General features: G+C 36.4%; 1 protein-coding gene across 1 annotated transcript in view; it reads right to left on the bottom strand.

Moving 5' to 3' along the window:
• The window catches only part of SV2C (synaptic vesicle glycoprotein 2C), a 267,192-nt gene that overhangs the window by 92,608 nt on the left and 151,412 nt on the right, over positions 1–23,172 (bottom strand). The window contains exon 4 of the mRNA XM_074199928.1: positions 21,567–21,718. Coding sequence (XP_074056029.1) covers positions 21,567–21,718 — 152 coding nt within the window. The remainder of the gene's footprint in view (positions 1–21,566; positions 21,719–23,172) is intronic.

Genomic DNA, 23,172 nt, shown 5'->3' with positions numbered 1-23,172 from the left:
GTAAATAAACAATATTAAGAGCCTACTATGTATCAGACATTTTGTTAAGCAATGAGATTACAAATACAATAAAAAAGAAAGGGTGTCCCTGTCCTCAAAGTGCTTACATTTGAATGGGTGATGCCAACAAATAAAGAGAAGCTCAAAAGAGGCAGGTGAATGGTGGGATGAGGAAAAAGCTTCTTAAGAAGGAGCATGATGGAGAAAGAAATCCAGAGAACTGAGTTACTTCTAAGGTAAGGAAAGAATGAACAAGATGACCTAGGTCTTTCTTTAAAATGGAAACACTGCTGTATAGTCTTGATTCCTTAATGTTGTGGCTTTTTATTTTTGTGATTTCATGAAGTTTCCATTTTTTCCATTTGCTTAATCCATTTAAAAATTAAAGTATTTTTAAAAGACCTTAATTTAGATAGACCAAACTCATCCACTGCTTCCCAGGCCTTTACCAGTTGTCTTGATTTTGACTTGCCAATGGACTTCAGTGACTTAGAGGAGAGAATGAGACTGAGGACTTTGCACAGCTCTGCCTCACTTAAATCCAGTTCAGAAGCAAGTGAAGACACCACCCTCATGACATAATTGATCCTCTTCAAGTACAAAGGACATTCTGGGGCAAAATTTTTAATAAATATTGCTGTAGTATAATGCTATAGATATAAATTTCTCTCTCTTTCTCTCTCTCTCTCTCTCTCTCTCTCTCTCTCTCAAGAGAGGACATCTACATATAGCAGAAACTAAGGGAAAGAAAAACTAAAATTAAGAAGCTACTGCTTCCTAAGCAATCTAAACAGCCTAAGCAACCTAAACCACCATGAGAAAATGAGTAGTAAGGAAAGATATAGGAGCAAGATAGGGTATGTGGGGAATCACACTTCCCAAGAGTGGCCTAGTTTTACCAGAAGACAAGCAACCAACAAAATATTTTAAAATAGCACATCATTGTCTTGGCAGTGGACAATCTTTACTCACTTGGTTTTTCTAAGTGGATTGTTAGTTTAAGCTCTTTAAGTAATTGTGAATCTCATTTAGGAAATCCTTTGTTCCAGGGTTTAATGAAATTAGCACAGTGTCACCTGAAAGCATATATTTGGGGAACCTTATTGCTTATAGGGACTTTCTTCCATCTTGGATTTTACATTGGACATCCTCTATGACAGTGATAAACATTTTGATGAGTTAATGCCTCTCATTATGCCTCTATATCGTGCTGCTTGATTACTATACAAATCTGGGAGAGACATTGTAGAGGGGCAATAAACTTGACCCAGAATTTACCTAGAGAAGTAGAGCTTTTTGAATTGCTTTCAGGAAATTACTCAGTTATTGGTGTCTCCAAGCTTTGGCCAACTTTTTAAAGATATTTGATAATGTCATGGAATATCATAATTTCTGTAGAACCAAAGTTCAAAGGTCCCTGAGAGGTTAAGGGAGAATCGCCAGGTGCATATGAAAAGACACAATGCAATGCCACTAAAGATTTAAACAAGATAAGCAGAATAAAGGGTACCTACTTGAGAGCTAATATGACAAGAAAAGAGATGGTCCAATAACCAATGAGAGTGGGGGATAAACAATAATCAATGTCAATCTTCTTCTGGTTTTCAACCAATGCCAAGAATTCTAAAATAAGTCTGCTGTATATGAAAAAGACTCTTCCTGGAAGATTTATGCAAGGGTTTGCACAATAGTACCACAGGATGAGTTGGTTGGTTGGATTGTGATCTCCATTGGTGGAGGTGGTACTCACACTAATAAGTTTATAGAGCTATCAAAGTATTTCAAAATTTATTTTTGTTGCTTGTCCCTGTCCTCCAGAAATATTATCTATATTTCTTCCTATTCTAACTACTTTAAATACAGCTTAACCAAAATTACTTTTAGGTGTAATTCCAAAATGCAAGATTAATGACAGTCTAATTCTAATGTATATCAACTTTGAAAAATAAAATGAAATATCCACACCCACCACAGAATAACTAAATTAGCTCCACTGTCTAAACCCATCAGATGTCCATAGTAAATTATCTGCTATAGACAACCCTACTTATTCCCCTTCCACTCTAGGAGTAGTAGACTTTGCTTATATCTGTGATTATACTTACTTGGATATTAGGTATGAAATCATTCACACAATTCACTTTTAAATATCAACCAGGGAAGTGTGTCTCATTTTTTGATTGACTGAATGTAGAGTACATGAAAAACTTGAATCCTTCACTAGGGACTAGAGGAAAGGAAGAGAGTGGAAAATAAGCAAATCAATAATCATTCCCTAAAAATGAAACCAAGATTTATAAAGTATTTATAGAACACAAACCTACTTGTTAAGGAACAGAAAGAGTAATTATGAGAGCAAGAACTAAGAGGTGGATCATAAAATCCAGACAATGTCCTGGGATTTAACCAGGGGTCCTGCTGAAACCAACTCACTGCATTACAGTGACCATCATAATTTAATGGACATATGCCATATTTCAAACCTCATTAAGTAAGGTTTCTCCAGTATGTAATCTATAAGAATTCACCTATGGTATTTGTGACTCTTCTTAGATAAATAATTGAAAATTTCCACAACACTTACATAGTTAAAGGAAAGGAATAAGAGAAGGTATATAGGTACCCAGGGTACCATATTGGTAAGAGAAATAAGTCTTTTTCATCCTACTTCACAGTAGGTCTTTGGATGGGCAGGTAGGATTCTCTCTTGAGGCTCCAGGCTCTGACCCTCTTCCAGGATCAACTTCCAGTGCAAAGTGCAGTTGACCATCATTTTCACTTACTAATAGAGTCCCCGATCATTGCAAACACAACCCATTCCTCAGAAAGTGATCAGGAAGGCAAAATTTCAAGATCACTAAAAGGGAGGGATGAAGTTAATTCTGTATGCCAGTGTAAAGATCTTGCATCTCTATCGATAGCAATAAACTCCCTATTCCAGAGAAAATTTGGGATAGTATTGTTCCCTTTGTCTCTTTTAGAGATGATTCATTCAATCCAGTTTGCCTCAGCTTCCTGATCTGTAAAATGAACTGTAGAAGGAAATGGCAAACTACTCCTATCTTTGCCAAGAAAACCCCAAATGGGTCAAAGTCAGACATAAATGAAAAATGACTAAAAAGGACATACTTGCTTCTAAATATCTCACAAATTGTGTTTCCTTTTGAGGAATTTTCTAGAATCTCATGCGTGTTCCCATAAAATATGATACAAACCCAAAAATGAGTAGGTGAATTTAAAGTGAAAAAAAAAAGTCTCTTAACAGTAGTGTCCTGGGAGGGTTTATTTTGAATGGAAATTAGATTTTAGTTTTGCTTTCCTTCTTGCTTGAGTCACCCTTGTAAAAAAAAAAAAAGCAGGTAGGGACACAATAACCTTTCATTTTGGCAATCTCTTATGGGATTGTTTTGGAAAAGGGGAGAGATCATTTGTCTTGGCAGACATGCCAGGCATAATATGAAAAGAGTTCTCTGGGGCCCAGCAGGATGTGTCCTGAGATTATGTCTCTCCTACGAAGTGAAACAAATAATATCTTGTCTGAGTAGTGAAGCCAATGCTGTCCCAAGTATTACAACCTTTGGGAATGATCATGATAATTGAACAAAGAACAAGGTAAATTTATAAAAGCCATAGACTATTTTTATGTTCCTCTAGATGAAAGTTAATTTAAAAGCATAGCAGTTAGTTACTAAAGTTTTGGTAATTGTGTTAATTAGAAGTCTCAGATAAAGGATATAATTAAGTTAATGTTGAATTTAACCCAGTCAAGGTATTCTCAGATCAATTCTATTTAATGGATCAAATGTACTGCCCAAGAAAATATTTCTCTCATGTTAAAAAATCAAAACAAACAGAAAATTGAGACAAAACTCCTACATTTTGAGTATGTACTAAGACTTCATTTTATGTTTGGAATAAAATTAACTTTTTTTTAAAAAAATATCTATCTCTATCTCTATCTATCTATCTATCTAAACAGAGAGAGATGACAAATATTTGATTTAAAGAGATTGTAACAATTATTTTCAACCATTTCTTCTTGGCTATCTTTAGATAAGACAATGAAAAGTGAGTAATACATACATCTCCAGGACAGGTCATTTTAAAATTATTTTTTTTAATGGAAACAATATGCTGATCACCTCAACTATGACCATAGGCATCCTGGACATCCTGGACCAAATATCTCAGGCAGGTCAGGCTAACACATACCCAACTAAAAGTTGGTTTGCCTTCATGAAATCTACCTATATGAATTTTATGTGCTATCTGTAAGGGAAGGACTTAACAGTTTTTTGCTCTTTTTAAACATGTGGTAACATATCATGAGAATTCTGATGTATGTATCAAGTGTATCTGAGTCCAGTCTGCCAAAATCCCAAAGTGGGGCAGTTCACTTCAATTTGGACCTGGTAACAGAAATAATAGAGTTTAATTCAGATCCCTTCTATTCTCATTCCAATCCAGGATGTACAAATTAAACCAGAACTAGAAGAATAGGGGTGGGAGAGAGTCAAATCAAACAAATCCAAGGAAGGCTTTTATAAACAGTTATCCTGATCAGGGAAAGTTTGGGGCCTTAGAATGGACAACAAAAGACAAATGAGCACACTAACTCTTGGGATTCCCTTTCCTCTTAGGATTGGTCCAGGGCAGATCCTTTATATGCTCACTTTTCTCTTCCCGGTGGGGGTGAGAGATCTCTCATTTGCTTCGGAATCTAACTACCTCCTGCTTTTGGAGACTGGAGCTCCCTTTAGTTGTTTGTAGTCAGTGTCTTCTTGCTTTTGCATCACTGCCCTAGTCTTTATCCCCATTCAAATAAATGTGCCCTTTTCTTGTTTGTCTTCCTTTACCATTATTACTCCATTCCTGGATCTTTATGTTCAACATCTTTTGCAATCAGTTGACCTACTACTCTCCACAGGCATTTATTTGTTAGATGTTAACAATGTGCTAAGCATTGTAAATATAGACAAATCCAAAATATTCTTTATTTTTATCACTGGTCTATCCCCAGCCCAGAGCTCATGATGATCTCAGTCCCTTTCAGTTCCCAAAGAAAATGTCATCTGAGGCAGACGATTCCCAGAATTCACTATCATGTTTTAGACCTTTATTCTGGCCTGCAGAGAAAGTCTGTGTCCCTTGTTACATAACAAAGAATACAAGAGTGGGAAGATAAGGTATAGGGTTTGAGGGAAGGACCAAAACCAAGTTATCAAAATATTCAAAGACTTTATAGTCAAAAGTGAGATTTGTGTAACATTTGTATAAGCTTTCCCCTTGTCACTAAGCTGCTTTAATAACTTCTCTCTGCTGGACACAAACTGAAAGATCTGTGGCCCAAACTCTTAGGTGATTATCTTACATTTCCAGTGAGAAGGTAACCGTTATTTGTTATTACTAAACAGCTCTCAAAGGGGAAGAGAGCAAATGTTGAGCACTTCTTGTGATTTTACAGACCACAGAATCTCTTAGATATGGTGAGGGAAGTAAAATAAATGTCTTCAGTGTCTGGATGATATTATATCAGCCTCATCCTACCTAAATAGAGTGATAATGTACTTTAAAAGGTATACAGACATGGGGGGGAATGATGATGACTAAGTTCTTGTAACTATATTTATCACTATGAACACTTTACTGAGAATTACTCTGGAGCCCCTTGTGGGAGAACTACTTCTGAGACATAAGAGGAAATGACTATACTATAGTCATGCTTCAAAGCCCTTTAAAGATTTTATCATTATTGCTCCTCTGTCTAATTTGTACTTAGGATAAAAAGAGAACAGTGAAAATAAGTTGATGTGACAGAAAATGCTGTCTTAGATCAAGAGATGGAAGAGACATTAGAGTTTTGTAATTCCACCCTCTCATTTAATGGAAAAGGCAATGGAGGATTAGAATTTAAGTAACTTGTTCAAGAACATACAGATAGCATCACAGTTAAGATTTGAACTTAGTTCATTGGATTCATAGCAGACTGCCTAAGTTTGGGGCATAATCATAAAGTAAGGATTTCATCCTAAGTCAGATAAACATAATGTAATGATAAATATAGAAAAATGAAAGCATACTGGGTATTAAATTTCTCCTTAGCATTTCTTATAAAGGAAATTTGGGATCTATATTATTGACACTAGACACCTATTGTTAGAAATAGGCATAGGAATTCTGGGACTGTAATGCCTACTGTGATTATTAAACGTGGAATATTGAGGGAAAGCAGACTATAGGATTGTAGGACTACCCTATAAGACATTCTGTTCTAAACCCAATAGGCATTTCATGATATGGAACTAGTGTGCAGAAGAGAGATTTTAGGGCTAGAAGTATAGATCTGATAAGCCCATAGAAGCTGATGAAATCATCAACTGAGAAAGAGTAGTGAGAGAGGAGAAAGAAGATCAAGGCCAAAGCCTTGGGTGCAGGGTGCAGTCAGTATCACAAAGGGGACTAAGGAATAGTCACATAGGTAGGAAGAAAACCAGGAGAGAACAGTGTCATGACTACCTACAGATGATGAGAGTGGTCAAGGAGAAGAATGGAGAAAATTCCATTGGATTTGAAAACTAAGAGAACATTGATAGCTTCTAAGATGGCAGCTTCCCTTGTATAAGAAATCAAGGATTAAAAAAAAAAGTCGAGAACCTGAGAGGCTGGAAGGTTGCTCCACAGAAATGGAAAGTTCAGAGGAGGGAAGAGTTTGTTTGTGGGGAAAAAAATATTATTACAACCAGGCCTTGCACATGTCTCCTCTACTCATTCTTTCTCATCAAAAAATAAAAAAAGGGTGTGGGAGAGAGAGAGAGAGAGAGAGAGAAAGTTGTGTGTGTGTGTGTGTGTGTGTGTGTGTGTGTGTGTGTGTGTCTGTGTGTGTGTCACAGACAGACAGACAGACAGACAGAAGGGAAGGAGGGAGAGAGAATAACTAACTGACTAGTTACTGCTCCAGGGGCAATAGTAAGTATTAAGGACTTGGGGGGCCAGAATGTGAGGAATTAGGGTAATGGTGGAAATTTACCTTTGTGGCTACTGCCCCATTGACCAGTTCTGCTTTAGGATATATTCTTTGTTCCCTGAGCCAAGTATTGTACAGGCATAGATGTCTAACCATGGGAAGAGGTGAAGTAAGGGAGTGTTAAAGGGCATACTCTAGTTATATTGGAAATGAGCTGAGTCTGGCATTATATGAATATAACCCATTTTCTCATCTCCAAATTTGCTAATCATTTAACCTTTGAGTAAAGTTACAGCCTTCTAGGGGTCACAGTGTTTTCTTTGGAGACATTGGGATACTTCTGCTTTTTTTTTTTATTTTTGAAAGGCAGTGGGGTTAAGTGGCTTGCCCAAGGCCACACAGCTAGGTAATTATTAAGTATCTGAGGCTGGATTTGAACTCAGGCACTCCTGACTCCAGGGTCGGTGCTCTATCCCCTGCACCACCTAGCTACTTCCCATTGGGATACTTCTTTTTTTTTTAGTTTTTTTTTTTTGTAAGGCAAACGGGGTTAAGTGGCTTGCCCACACAGCTAGGTAATTATTAAGTGTCTGAGACCAGACTCGAACCCAGGTACTCCTGACTCCAGGGCTGGTGCTTTATCCACTATGCCACCTACCATTGGGATACTTCTAAGAAAACTTAGATTACTTCTCTTTCCCTCAGTTCTTTATCCTTTATATACTTTATTCCCCATGTTTGCCATACCCCATCACCTAAACCAAGGGTGGGAATGTCAGGCTCACTGACTGTATAAGACCCATGGCCTGGCAATGCCACAGCAACTGTGGACAGGATTCAAAATTCAATAAAGTTAGACATTTTTTAAAGAAATAATTGTTCTTTTCTTATAATCTTTTTTATTTAGTTAAGGTAATGGGGTTAAGTGACTTGCCTAAGGTCACATAGCTAGGCAATCATTAAGTGTCTGAGGCCCCATTTGAATTCAGGTCCTCCTGACTCCAGGGCTGATGCTCTCTATCCATTGCTCCACCTAGCTGCCCCAAGCTAGATATTTTTTTAAGGGTGACTTAGTTAAATGTTTGACTAACTGTAGCAGGCAAATGATGTTATAAATATCCAAATGGCAGAAAAAAATTCCCCTAGACCAATGAAAGATAGAAAACTAAGGCTGATTAGAGACACAGCAAGACTCTGGTGAGGTAAGAAAAGTGATTATGTTTTCTTTCTTCATCCTAAATGCTCTCCATTCACTCATCTGCTCATAACTACTAACTACCATGGTTTGCTCTGAAGGGGAACATACAATGACTTTCTGGCTATCCAGTGCATTTCTATTGCAGTAGACTATTACCTCCTGGACGTCAGAAACTATGTCCTTTGCTCTTTTGTATCTTATGGTCTTGTACTTGCCCATAGTAATTATTTAATAAATGTAGAGGGCTCTTCACTGAGATGTTGTTGGCTTAAGACTGCCTATGAGGGGAAGCAGATTTCTTGACTTTCATGCTTTTTGGAGGTAGGAAAGTAGAATTCATTCATGGAATTCCAGTTTTTGCTGCCTGCTGATAGTCAGCATAATTTTCCAGGGTCAGAAAATAAACATATGTTAACGTGAAAATATTTTTCTTGTTACCACTTAAAGGCTTTCCTCAAGAATCCTACAAAAAGCAAAACTTTCATAAACCAGTGTGTAAGAAGTCATGTTATAATTATTAAAATTTCTGATTTTACTAAAAATTAAAAAGATAACTTCTATGGTTTTATACTTTCTTTTTGGAAGTTTTAAAAAATAATTAGTCCATTTTTTCCTGCCATAGGAAGCAGAACATGTTAAAAATAATTGATTTTTTCTTTAAACATTCAGTATTCTGCAGGGTTTCAGGACATTTAACATTGCTTTGATATTTTAATGGATCCATGATCCAATCAATGAAGTTACCTCCTCTCCTAATAGAGATTGTAATCTATTTATGCCTTCTTAACCTGTACTGTTTTTGTCCTTGTTCTTCTGTATAAATCCTCAGCAAAATATCTGGTGTTGGAATTCTTGGTTAGTGGATTTTCAGAACAACATTTGAACTGTCAATCTTGTGATAGCTAACTGGTCCATCTCCTTTTCCAATCATACATACAGAGAAAGTTATCTTTTATGGCACTTAACTTGGAAGGAATTTTAGGGTCTAAATTGCCCAGCCTGTATGAAATCAAGAATACCCTTTCAACATTCTTAAAAAATTATTATCCAATCTTCACTGAAACACTTCTGGGGATGGGGAACCCATTATTTTCTGAGGCAGTTCATTACACTTCTGAATGGTTCTAATTGCTAGGTAGTTTTTCCTGTTGTCAAGTTTAGATCTACCTCTTTGTAATTTCCTTTTTTTAAAATTATGACCCATGATTTAGACTGAAAAGTCTAATCCTTCTTAACAGTCCTTCAATTATTTAAGGAGAACTTTTTCCTCTCAGCTAGATAACTCTTTCAAATAACTTAGAGTATGGTTTTTAGTTCTCTTGCCAATCCTCTTCCTCCCCTCTAGATGATCAATACCCAACTTATTGATGTCTTTTCTAAAATATTGTGCCCAGAACTGAACATGGTATTCTGGAGTTGCTAAGTCCAGGGCATAGTATAGCAGATAATCATCTCCATAATTTTGAACAATAAACTTCTCTTAATGTATATTACAATTAAATTTTTGCCTGGCATGTCACTCTATTGCCTCATATTTGGTCTACTTAATTCCTCAAATCTTTTTCATAGGGAACTATTGTCCAATCATGGGTCTTTCATCCTTGTAAAGTCAATATTTTTTTTAAAGTCTTATAGTACTTTAATTTATCTTTATTGAATTTCATATCATTTTATTTGGCCTATTATCCTGGTCTGTTGAGATATTTTTGAATTATGAATATTATCTAATGCCACTTATCCCTCCAAACTTTGTGTCATCTGGAAATTTAACAATCCTCAATTTTATTTTAAACATCAAGGGCCAAGGACTAATCCCAGGAACAGTCCCCTAGAGACTTCCCTCCAGGTTGATCAAATCTTTCTCTCTAGGTCCATTCATTCAGTTAGGTCTGAATTCACATAAATGTATAATCATCTAGCCCCTATCTCCCCATATTGTCCACAATGATAATATGAGAAATATTTTCTAATGCTTTTGTTCATGTTCTTAGAATCCATATACATAGTATTCCCATCAACTATGTAATAACTATGACAAAGAAAACAGATTAGTATGGCATGACTTCTTGATAAGCTATGTTAGATTTTAGTGATTCCTTCTTCACTTTCTAAATGCTCATTGACCATCTCCTTCATAATATGGCCTCTCCCCTCATCTTTCTTCTCCCTTTTAAAAAAAAGAATCAAGATATTTCTCCTATAGTTTTAACACTTAATAGTGCTTGGCACATAGTAACACTTAATAAATGTTTCTTGATTGATGGTCCTGAGGTACCACTTCTATTATCCAAGATATTTCAAAGAGCAATGATAGTAATACATTAATCATCATCTGCCAGTTATTTTAGTGCCTCAGAATATAATTTGTTCAAACCTAAGTGCATTGTATGCATTTAATTTTTTTGTCATCACATCTATCTTTAATTTCAGTTTCTCATTAAGCATTTTTGTTTTATCTTGCCTAATACAAAGATCAGGGTGCTAGGTGGCACATTGCATAGAATGTAGGACATAGAGACAAGAAGACTTCTTCTCAAATTCAAATCTAGCCTTAGGCTCTTGCTAACTGTGACTCTGGGCAAGTAACTTAGCCCTGTTTGCCTCAGTTTCTCATCTATAAAATGAGCTGGAAGGGGAATGTCAAAAACTTTTGTATCTTTGCTAAGAAAACCCCAAATGGGATCTCAAAGAGTTGGACTTGACTGAAATAATTGAATGATACAAAGATCATTTGGCTTAGAAGTGAAATTAGAATAAAAATCAATCAAATAGTTTGGCCTGTAAATAGTCAGCCATTATAATTATTTTATTCATCATAATTTTGTACCATAAACATTTCTTTTAAAAAAAACCTAGGCTAAGGATATATACATATTTAAAGAATGGATATAAATATACAAATCCAGTAAAGAATCAGTAACATGGTAGATACTCATTGTTTAGAGAATGACTACACAAATTGTGGTACATGAATACAGTAAAATATTATTACAACATAAGAAATAATGAATCAAGGAAAATCAGATGAATAAATAAGTAAAATAAGCAGAACCAGGAAAACAAAAATATGCAATGCCTACAACAATATAAATTGAAAGAACAAAAAATGAATACATTACAACTTTAATAATCAAGCTGTTCCTGAAGAAGGGATGAAAAAATGCACTATCCCTATGTGTTTAGAAATGGTGAATCTATGGATGGCAAATGTGCTAGGTATGTTGACTAGTTTCCCTTCTTTATTAGAATGAAGGACTCTCTGGGGATAGAAGAAATGGGGATAAATGTGGGAAAGAAGATGATTAAAAGACTAAAGATAGTATCAATAAACAAAATCCTTGTTAGCAAATGAGTTCCTTGTACAGAAGACATTTGGTTCTTTAAGCACTGGCTTTATTTTCTTTTAATTTGAATAATTTCTTTTTTGCCCCCTTGTTTTCCCTAACACTTACTTTCTGATTCCCTTCCCTCTATTGTGGTTTTCTTGGGAACTGGATATTTATTTATTTATTTTTATTTTTTTAGGTTTCTGGGGTTAAGTGACTTGCCCAAGGCCATACAGCCAGGTAATTATTAAGTGTCTGAGGCTGGATTTGAACTCAGGTACTCCTGACTCTAGGGCTGGTGCTCTATCCATTGTGCTACCTAGCTGCCCTGGAAATTGGATATTGAAGCATGTTAGACTCCCCCACCTTGGGCAATTCACAGTTCACCAGTTTAGTTTCTGCCCTAAGTAATTTTTATATGATCAGAATTGATCCTAGCTGTGCACTTTTGCACACACACACACACACTTTGGTGATATTCCTTCTGTGTTCTCTGGCCCTACTAATAGTAGTTGAGCTTGTGGTGTTGTTTCCCCTGACATCAGCAGAACAATATTTTGCAGCTCTGGTGCTATAGGGTTGTAGCCCCTATCAGGTTTTTACTCTCAAAGGGACATAGCTAAGCTAGCTGTCATGGCCTGTCATGGTCCACAACCTGGACCTGGGGTGTCTATGGCACTGGAAGGAAAGAAGGACAAATATGTTGTATCGGCTTTATTTTAAGCCTGTGTCATGTACTAAGATATGCTTGGACATCTTTCCATGTTATCATATAAACATCCTGCTCACAAACATTTGCTTCTTCAGTCCTTTCCCAGTACATGACTATGTATTTACACTTATTCTCTTTCTTTATTTTTCCATGTTCCCATCCTTCTAATGCAAGAAAATTTCTAAAAAAGCAAAGTCATTTATTCTCATTTTCCATAGATGTTGACTCTGTCCCTGTTTACTTCCTCATCTTGGCCCTGGGTGGAGATGCAGTAAAGGGAGACCTAAGGCAATGCAGCAGCCCGAGCTGCCTGCAGCATAGTGAGCCCTGTGATTTAGGAGCTGAAGGCTCTCTGTCCTGGGACAAACTACAAGGAGAACCTTCCTACGTAGCTAATTGAAAGCCCTGCTTATGTAACCATGCACACTAACAGTCTGGCAGAGGAGTGGAAGAGGACACCTCATCTGTGGTGCAAGAACCTTTTAGAGTAAAAATGATGACAGTGGGTTTAATGGAGCGGCGATTCTCCAAATGAACAACAGCAGCAATACCAAAGGGAACTGGAACTGGGATGGTCTTGGAAGAAATACAATTCTATTCTATTCTGCATTAGAATCAATGTTTCCTAGTCCTTTTTTTTTGTCCAAGTTTCTTGTTCCTAGCTCAGGTCTAATGCCAAAACTTTAATTACATGCTGATTCCAAGGCACTCTGTTATCCATTTTTAAAATAATGTAACTTTTTCATGGTTCAACAATCAATTTCCTAAAATTACATTCTGGGTAGGATCTAGGTCTACCTCTGATGTACACAGGGAAACTTTAGGATTATCAATCATAACTATACCCTGAAACTCTCTTATCACTAAGAATTTTTCCAGCTTACCTGAAACAGAACTAACTTGCAGTTAGTATTCGTCTCTCCTCAAACCTGTGTTACCATCCCACCCACTCCCAAGCCAGTGACTGGTATACCACAGGTGATTAGTAAATGCTTTACAGTGATTAATTCCTGGAAAAAAGTTGATAACAAAAACATTACTTTTAAAGGCGCCAGCCCTCGTGTGCTACGATTGCTCCACTGCATTATTATAGAGCTTCTCACCTTTCTTAAACAATGAGAGAACTGAAACTTGGTTGCCATTAGGGCAGAGAAGAGAGAGCCATGACTTCTTTCTTACTATAGGGCAAGAAAACTAACCTTTGAGGCAGTGAGTGGGAGGCAGTAGCAATAAGAAAACAGAAGTTTGGAATTAAAATTGGAAGGTAAGAATAAGGTCAGGGGGTGGGATGATGCTGGAGTCTCTCTCCCCTCCTTTTGAGCCTACAAAGGGATCTGAGGAGAGACAGATGATGATAACCATTTTAAAGTGTTGATAACTTTACTTCTGTGGCAGTTTGCAACCTCCAGGTATTGTGATAAGTATCTTAAAGTCAACATGTCTACAACTAAGCTTATTAACATTTTCCCCAAACTCTCCCCTCTTCTTAACTTTCCTATTACTTTCAAGGATGGCACTATCCCCTAGTCACTGAGTTTCCCAATCTAGATGTCATTCTTAATTCCTTACTTATTTTACTTCAATTCTCCCATTTCCAATCAGTTTTTGAGCCTTGTCATTTATACCTTTGTAAAAATCTCTTCCCTCTTCTGACAATGCACGTATCTTGGTTCAGATCTCCATTCTCTCACCCTTGAATTATTATAAGAGACTTCTGGATGGACTCCCAGTGGGCTATTCCAAGGTGGGTAGAAAATGTAAGGATCAGGGAGGAAATCAAGGCATAACAGTATGAACTCCTCCATAAAACTGAAGCTTCAGGAGGGAAGCAGACCTTTTGGAAGGCTATTCCAGGGTGAGTAGCTGCAGGCTGTTCCAGAGCCAGGAGACCCCATGCCCTGAGAGAAATTTCAGTCCAAAACAAGACAAGAGGCATGGCTTTGATGTTCAGAAAGTCAGGAACAGGTCCTGGAAGGGAATGATCTACTTTGCCATGCTCACTGTCAATCTGGTAGAAGTCTACTATCAGTTAACACATGATAATTTGCCTATTACTAAAATATCCTTAATCTGGAATGGTCAAATGCTTCTGGGGAAAATGCTCCAAATCACATTTATTATAAACTTATGCTACCTATCCTTAACTAGACTCTTTCACTCTTAGAATATGATATCACCTACATCAATGAATATTGAGACCATCTGATGTTTGTTGTTGTCCAGTCACATCTGACTCTTAGGATCCTGTGGACCATATTGCCCATTGGGTTTTCTTGACAAAGATACTAGAGTAGTTTGTCATTTCCTTCTCCAGTGGATTAAGGCAAACAGAGGTTAAATGATTTGCCCAGGCTCAAACAGCAAGTGTCTAAGGTTGGATTTGAACTTAGGTCTTCCTGTCTCCAGACCCAGTGCTCCATCCACTGAGTCACCTAGCTGACTCCTAGGCAAAATATTAGAATGATTTGCCATTTCCTTCTCCAGCTCATTTTACAGAGGAAGAAACAGAGAAAAACATGGTTAAGTGATTTGCTCAAATTTACATAACTAGTGTCTGAGATTGAATTTGAACTCAGGTCTCCCTGACTCCAGACCCAGTGCTCTATCCACTGAGTCATCTAGCTGCTTCTAATCCAATGTTTATTCCTTCAGATTTCTTTTGTCTTCCCCCTTTTTGTTTCTAGTCTCAGAGTTTCTATCCTACAGTGTAAAAAGCATTTAGAGGATCTAGGTTATATTCCCGATTGTGCTGGTTAGAATCCTGATTATCCTCCTTATTGTCTGTGTGACTTTAGATAAGTCATTTAATCCTTCTTGGTCCCTTTTGCCTCGTCTATAAAATGAAGAGTTTGAATCTGATAATCTTTAAGGTCACTTGCAGATATAAATTCCAGGAACTCTATAAAAGGAAGGAGTGGTTCATCACACTATTAAAACTAAATCTTCTATCTATATATCCTTGATCTCATTCTTTTGGTTCTTCCCCATAGCTTTGCTCCAAAAATCATTGCTGGTCAAGGTACAAGGTACTGGCACTTGAATCTGAGCACTAGGGTTCAAATTCTGACACTTAGGACCTGTGTGACCTCAGACAAGTCACTTAACCAGTGCTGGGTCTCAGTTTCTCATCTGTAAAATGAAGGGATTAGACTAGATAACCTCCAAGTTCCCTTCAAACTCTGGATATATAAGCTGTTCTTTCCTTCATATGCTTCAAATCTAAAAACATGCTCAGGTTTCTCTTATTCTAACTTTAGTTCCAACCTATTCAAGCTATTCTCTCTGTTTTTCTGTGTGTCTCTGTTGCTTTGCCTGTTTCTCTCTGTCTCTCTCACTTCTTTCCTCTCCCTCATCTCTTTATTTCCAATCTCTTAGAAAGGGTAACATATATATATGTGTGTGTGTGTGTGTGTGTGTGTGTGTGTGTGTGTGTGTGTGTGTGTATGTACTCACTGTCTTTCCTCCCATTTATCAATTTATTCTGATATTTTTTGCAATTTGGTTTCTACCCTTAGCAGTTTACTCCAAGGTCATGATAAAAATCTCTTTATCATTTAGTTCTATGGATTTTTGTTATCTTTATCCTCCTGCAACTATCTGTCATCTGACACCATGGACTATTCTCACCTTAATAGTTGGCTTCCATAGCACTGTCTTTTCAACTACTCCTCTTTAATGGGTTCTTTGTACTCTCTTCACCCTTTAAATGTTGTTTCCTAAGGTTCTCCTCCCTAAGGTTCATAGAATTTAGAGCTGCAATTTAGAGACCTCTTCTCTCTTCTCATTTCCTCTCCTCTCTTTTTCTCATCTCCTCATATCTTCTCTCTTTTCCTCTCTGCTTTCATCAGTATTATTCATTCACACAGCTCCAATTATCACCTCTAGATTATTCTCAAACAGTCCATGTTTCTATCCTCTTCTCGAACTTTCATCTCTATTTCCAACTACTTTGTAGGTATCACTACTACTAGAATATTTTTTTGGTCCCTGTAAAGTCAGCAAGTTTATAACTGAGCTTATAATTTCCCTGCTAAACTCTCACTTCCTCCCCAAATCTATATTTGTCAGTCATCTTTGGATTGGAGGCATCTTTAATGCTTCCCTCTCTCTCTCTCATTCCACATGACTGATTTAAGTTCTATTGTTTCTACCTTTATAATATCCCTTACATTCAGTCCTTGCTCCTTCCACTCCTGTCAAAATGACTTTTATTGAGACTCATTTTTTCTATTGTAGCAGTCATTTTTCAGTCTTGTCTGTTCTTCATGATACCATTTAGGGTTTTCTAGCAGAGATACTGAAGTGGTCACCATTTTCTTTTCCAGATCATTTTATAGATGAGGAAACCAAGATAATGTTAAGTGACTTTCCCAGAATGACACAGCTAGTAAGTGTCTGAGGCAGATTGGAACTCAGGAAGATGACTCTTGTTGCCTCCAGGTCAGGCATCTGGCCTTCATATATCTAGGCTGTCCCTTTCTACCCATCTTTTACTCTGCTGCTTGAGAATTCTGAACACCTTTTTACAATCATTTCATTCCTTTATTCATTTGTTTATAATAAAGTATAAATTCCTGAGTCTAGAATTCAAGATTTTCTTTTTTTAGGGTTTTTTTGCAAGGCAATGGAGTTAAGTGGCATGACCAAGGCCACACAGCTAGGCAATTATTAAATGTCTGAGGTCGGATTTGAACTCAGGTACTCCTGACTCCAGGGTCGGTGCTCTATTCACTGTGTCACCTAGCTGCCCCAAGAATTCAAGACTTTCAAGAATTTACACTATCCACCATTATCTCATCTAATTTAACTATTTTATGATCCAATCAAAGAAGATCATTCCCTTTCTTCTGTTGTCCTGTCCTTTCCCATCCCTTTCTCTCCCATTGACTCATACTGTTGCCCATAATTGGGATAACTGCATTCTTGTTTCCACTTTCTACATTGAAATCCTTCCCATTAAAGTAGGAGTTGAATGAGTCCTTCTTTATGAAAGCTTTCCTGACTTTCTACCCCACATGCAAAATAACTTCTTCAAATTTCTCATACTATTTTGTTTAGCCTGTTTTCACTTATTTATCTATTTCCTATGGTATAATTATTTGTGTACTTGAATAAAGTCCCCCAAAGTATTGTTATTAGAGGTGCTGTAGGGATCTTTTTGGGGGGAGGGTTATTTTTCAAGAACTGCTGTACACTTGACATTGACATTGAAACATTTCAAGAAAAAAAATCTTTTGCAGCTCTGAAATTGAAACTGAACAAACTTTTAACTAAGCAATCATTTATTTTAAGGTAGATGAAAGATAGCTGAGAAAGTGAGAGACTTGAAATGTGTCTGAAATATTCCAAAAGTAACATTTGAGTAGGATTCTAAGCCCCATGGGCTAGAATATATTTCTATCTATGGCATAAAGAACCCTGGTTGTATTACTGGATCTCAAATGGAGACTAAAGTTATAAAATTTATAAAACTCAACAGGACTCCTGAGCTTTCCTATTTACTCCTCCTTCCAGCACTCTCCACAGATATAGAAAGGCTACCTTGAGAGGGATTTCTTAGGACACTGACTAGAGATAATTTAGAGTGGGAATTGCCGCAGAGACATAAGGAGAGCCTGGGTTTTCCACACATTTACTATTCCAGAACCACTTTTAAATTTGGAAAGATTGTTAACCTAACTATAGCACCAGAAGCAATAGCAATGCCTTATGTACTCTGTGGTAGATATTTAAAAAAACCTTTCAAATCTATGGTCTCTTGTAATACCAATAATAACCATGTTGGCTAGGAAAGGCACATAGTGTCACAGTTACAGAACTGACAAATTATTGAAAGGCGGAGTAACTTGCCCAGTCCCAGTTAAGTAGTAGAAGAAGGACAACTGAAAGTGGGTTGTTATATTCCAGGTGTTTGATTAAAAAGATTTCTTTTTTTTTTTAAAAAGTTTCCTTTTTTAAAAATATGAACTTAATAAAAGAGAGACACACTCAGAAAGACAGAGTCATTAAGATATGGACAGAAAAAGACCGACAGTGGGTCACAGAAAAGGAGAAGGGAGGAAGAAAGAAAGGGAGAAATATCCAAAGACAAAGTAGAACAGAAAAAGATCACATAAGAAATTAGTTTATTAGTGTATTAGTCATTTTTCATGCAAAATTTTTGATGAATAGTATGACTCTCCTGGTCAAATGAATGTGGATTAAAAAATTTGTATTCCTATTGCTCTCTAAAAGAGATATATAAACAGTGTGATATAGGGGTAAGTGCTTTGACTTGGTAGTTAGGAGACATGAGTTCTAGTCCTAGTTTTAGCAGTATTAATGTAACCATGAATGTAGGTAATTCTTCACTTCTGGATCTCAGTTTCCTCATCTAAAAAGGGAGAAGGTTGGATTACATAAATTCAAGGGTCCTACCAACTCTAAGAATTTGGAAAAGAATGACTCATTTGGTAAGTATGCATTGAGTCCTTCCCCACCCCCACCCCAATAAAGTAAATGAAAAGTTGAACCAAGAAACAGAAAAATAAAAGAAATAAGGGATCTTGTTTCAATATAAAATCAATCTGGCAGGATCAGAGTTTCAACTTGTTCAGCTTCATCTAGTTCATATACTTAATCAAACAAATTGAAGAGATTTAGAGTCTTAGAACCAAAAGAACAAAGCAATAAACTTCAGATGTTAAGGGAATTAAAGAGAGATCACTTTCAGCCTAAATCTCCAGGTTGCAGCTGGTTCCGTTCAGAAAGGTCCTTATTCTACCAAGGACCAGGGAACGAAATCAACAGCCTAATAGTCTAGGGGAAAACTATGATGAAATGACAGCTATATCTTAAGTAAACTTCTACTTTGTACCTAAGTTTTACACCTAGAATTTGCTTTTGTCACAATTGCCACACTACTGGAGAAACCAGTTCACATCCATCTTACCTTTTTCTCTATAAATGAAATCAGAACATAAGGAAACTGAAACTAAGTGGAAAAAACAATTTGGAAGTGCTGTTCAAAGAACTATAGAAAGGAGTTGAGTTAATCATACACCCCAAAGTTACAAGAAAAATAATTTATTGGTGCAGTCAATCAGTTCACCTTGTAATAGTCACAAAGAGTATAATCAAAAGAGATCACCAGGAAGATAATTGCAGCTTATATGCCAATATGTTTCAGAAAATGAAGAGGAAAAATTCTGTGAAGACTTTGACAGAATTATCCATCTTAGGTCAATATCTACTTTGACACTCAGTGACTTTAACATAAAAACAGAATAAGGGAGTCGTGGAAAAATATGGTTCAGAACAACAACAAAAAAGAAATGTACACTTAACCCTTGCACATCATGGGGGTTAGGAGGATGGTGCTCTATGATCTGGAAAATCTGTATAAAATTTTTTGGTCCTTCTTTCATACCAGAGAAGAAATCTGAATTATTATGGTATTAAAAGATAGAATATATTAATGTTATACAATATTATTTATATATATGTATATATATATATATATATATATATATATATATATATGCAATTCTGAGTTTCTAAACTTATTTTGTGTAGTCTGCTTCTTCCATGCATTAACTATGGCTTGCACAAAACTTCCCAAAAATTCCCTTTTAATTGCTTATGCTGATTTATGATATATTGAGATCACAATGGGGAAAGTCACAGTGTGGAAAGGATAAACATAGTCCTCTTGCTCAATATGGCTGGGTAAGGTGTGATTTTTGTTTACTCACTTCAGAGAAGTGATTTGGAATGGGAATTAAGAGCAAGGTTCCAGGGTCACAATCAAACTGACAAATCTTTAATTTTGCCTGATGCTAATAACAACAACAACAAAGCAAAATAGTAGTGAAAACATTTTATCTTCTATTTGGAATTATCTCCAGCATTTTGACCCAAAGTTGCTAATGTACCCCAAGGGAAAAAAAACACCAATATTTTTGCTTTGTACTCCAAACTCATTTAAAAATTGGAAAATTTCTTTTCTTTGTATCTACCCTGACCAGAAAGACAGTCTTTTTAGACTTTGGTTGTTTCTTTTTTTGATATCCATTGTCCTTTACTAGAATTATAAATAGAATATAGAAATATAAAATTAATAACTTAAAATACAACAATTTGAAATGTGTCATGATATATGTGGTCATGAAATCAAATTTTACAAAGGGAATTCTAATACAGAATTATATTCTATAACAAAGAGCACAGTTTATTTAAGGTAGAAAGAATACTTCATTTAGAGTTAGAGGATCTTACTTAAGAGTCCTATTTTTGATGTTCATAAGCTGTGTGAGAATGGTGACTAGTTTACCTTCTCTGAGTCTTGACTTTCTTATCTGGAAAAATGATATTTCACTCTACTTACTTCTTTATTGTGAGAAAATTGTTCTGCCAGTGAAAAAGTACTAGATAAAAGAAAGCTAATATTGTGATTTTAGAATTTAAACTGACTTTTTATTAGGATTAGATTTGGGAGTTTTTTTGGAAATTTGGGAAAATTTGGAAAAATCAAATGTGTTTCCATGTGACCTCACAGTTTAATTTTTTCTTTGATTTTTTTTATTGTTTTTGCAAATAATAGTTCAGTTTTATCTGCTTAGTTGCTCAATCATATTCAAAATGAGTTTCCTTTATTTGTCTCCTGAGAGCTGTTATAGGATTGCTGTCAGTTTTACCTGAATATAACAATTTTTTTACATGTCTAACCATTAATAAGGAATACTATGTACTTGGAAATGAATGGAGGACAATTCCTCATTATTTTTGACATAAAGAACCAAGGAAGGAAACTGAGGGAAGAAGAGAATAATCAGATTGAAAAACATAGAAAGAACCAGTCAATTCTTGATTATCTGTGAGTGGATTATTTTTTATGTATGTGAATTTGTATACAGATTCTAGTTTCCTTCCAGATCTTTAGGTGAGTCCTGAAGTTTTAACCATTCACTAGACCCCAGATTGAAGGCAGATGTAGCACAGAGGGGATGAATGTGTGTGTGTGTGTGTGTGTGTGTGTGTGCATGCACATGTGCACATGCAAACCTTATTTATCTTTGAAGAACATGATTGCCTTACCAGAGCAAGTGGTACTGCCATAGCAATTGTTTTGAATTATCTTTGTGCCTTTTCATTCTACTTCTGTGGGCCCCATGGAGTTGAGGTAAAGATATTTTTAAAGAAGAATAAAATGTATTTAATATCACTGTTGATAAGTTCTTAAATTGTCCACATCTGTGGAAATGAACTAAAGAACTGAAGTAGATTAGATAAAGAAATTTGCACATGCTCTTGTTCTCAAGTAGTAGTGAGGAATAGATTGAAAAAATTCATGACTTTATATAATCCAGTGAAAAGTAAACTTCTTACCATAGTGAGGGATAATGGCCCAAGCCATGGCTGAGGCATAGATGCCCCCAATCATCCAGAACATGCAGAGCCAGCTTAGGTGTTCTCCTCGTTTCTCTCGGGCAAGTACTTCAGCAAAATAGGAAAAGACAGTTGGTACAGCTCCTCCAATCCTGCCAAGAGACAAGAGATGGGCATGAAAACTAAGGTAGGAAATAAAGACGCTATGCAAAGTGAAAGTCTTGGGTCATTGTAGTATACTGGACCTGACCCAGTAGGAAATGAAACCCAGCAAAGATTTGAGTTAGTCTTTTTATGAAGCTTTAAAAAATTTCTCTTATAGAAGATAGCACAAAGACAAAAAAGCTAAAAGAAGCATGCTTGTTGGGAAAAGTTGATGATGATGTTTGTCCTTCATCCTCAATGAAGACCATGATGTAAGGGAGGTGATGCCAAGACAAATGTATAAATTGGATTTGAGTGAGGAGATGCTGTGCTAAGTCACCAGCTTCACTATCTCCTCTAGAGTCATCTAGATCCAATGGTCAGATATGAATCAGGATGACTAGAAATGGTCCTGGATTTCAGAAAATTAGGGTTAAATGAATTGCTCAAGGTCACATGCTAGTAAATATTAGGTGTCTGAGGCAGTATTCATACTCCTGACCTCCTGACTCTAATACCAGTGCTCTATCCACTGCGCCTCTGGCAGTTGGGAAAAGGTGCTACAATGAGATACTCCTCTACAGAATTTATTTTCCCATTATATATATATGAGGATAGTTTTCAACATTCATTTTTTTTTTAGGATTTTTTGCAAGGCAAATGGGGTTAAGTGGCTTGCCCAAGGCCACACAGTTAGGTAATTATTAAGTGTCTGAGCCAGGATTTGAACCCAGGTACTCCTGACTCCAGGGCCGGTGCTTTATCCACTGCGCCACCTAGCCACCCCCAACATTCATTTTTGAAATAATTTCTCTTTCCCACTCTTCTCTCCTCACACCCCAAGATGGCAAATAATCTGATATAGGTCATACATGTACAATCATGTTACATATTTTTCCACAATAGAACAAAAAAAGGAAAACTTCAAGAAAGAAAAAAAAACAATTAAAAAAATCAAAATAGTATGTTTTTGATCTGCATTCAGACTCCATATTCTTTCTCTGTGGGGAACATCCAGCGTCCCCACTGCTTTGGTGAGAAGCTCAATAGAAAAAAGACATAGGCAAGCGGGCAATGCAAGAGATCAATCCATTTATTGTCCAAAGAGTAAGATTATTTAAAATTAAAAACTGCAAAGGATATGTAAGCAAAAATGCAAGCTTGTGAGAATTGTACCCTTTGATCTCTGTGCAGAACACTGTGCACTATTTTCCCATGTCCTGTATACAGGATTTGTTCTGTCTCAGTACTGGTCTCTGCACCTGCATCACTATGTATAATATTTTCAGGCATATTTTCTTCCCAAATCTTGTAGTCATATCCTTGTACTTTGGATACTTCCTCTGTTCTCAGGGTCCTTATCTGGCATTGCATTAATCTTCAGAGTTCATGTAAAACTGTAACGGAGCAATCTTTGAGCATGATTCCCATAAAAGCAAGTACCAGCTAAGGTATGGCCTGG

The sequence above is a fragment of the Macrotis lagotis genome, chromosome X, assembly GCF_037893015.1.
Source record: "Macrotis lagotis isolate mMagLag1 chromosome X, bilby.v1.9.chrom.fasta, whole genome shotgun sequence".
In the NCBI taxonomy this organism is placed as follows: domain Eukaryota; kingdom Metazoa; phylum Chordata; class Mammalia; order Peramelemorphia; family Peramelidae; genus Macrotis; species Macrotis lagotis.
This window is presented reverse-complemented; position numbering and strand designations above follow the sequence as displayed.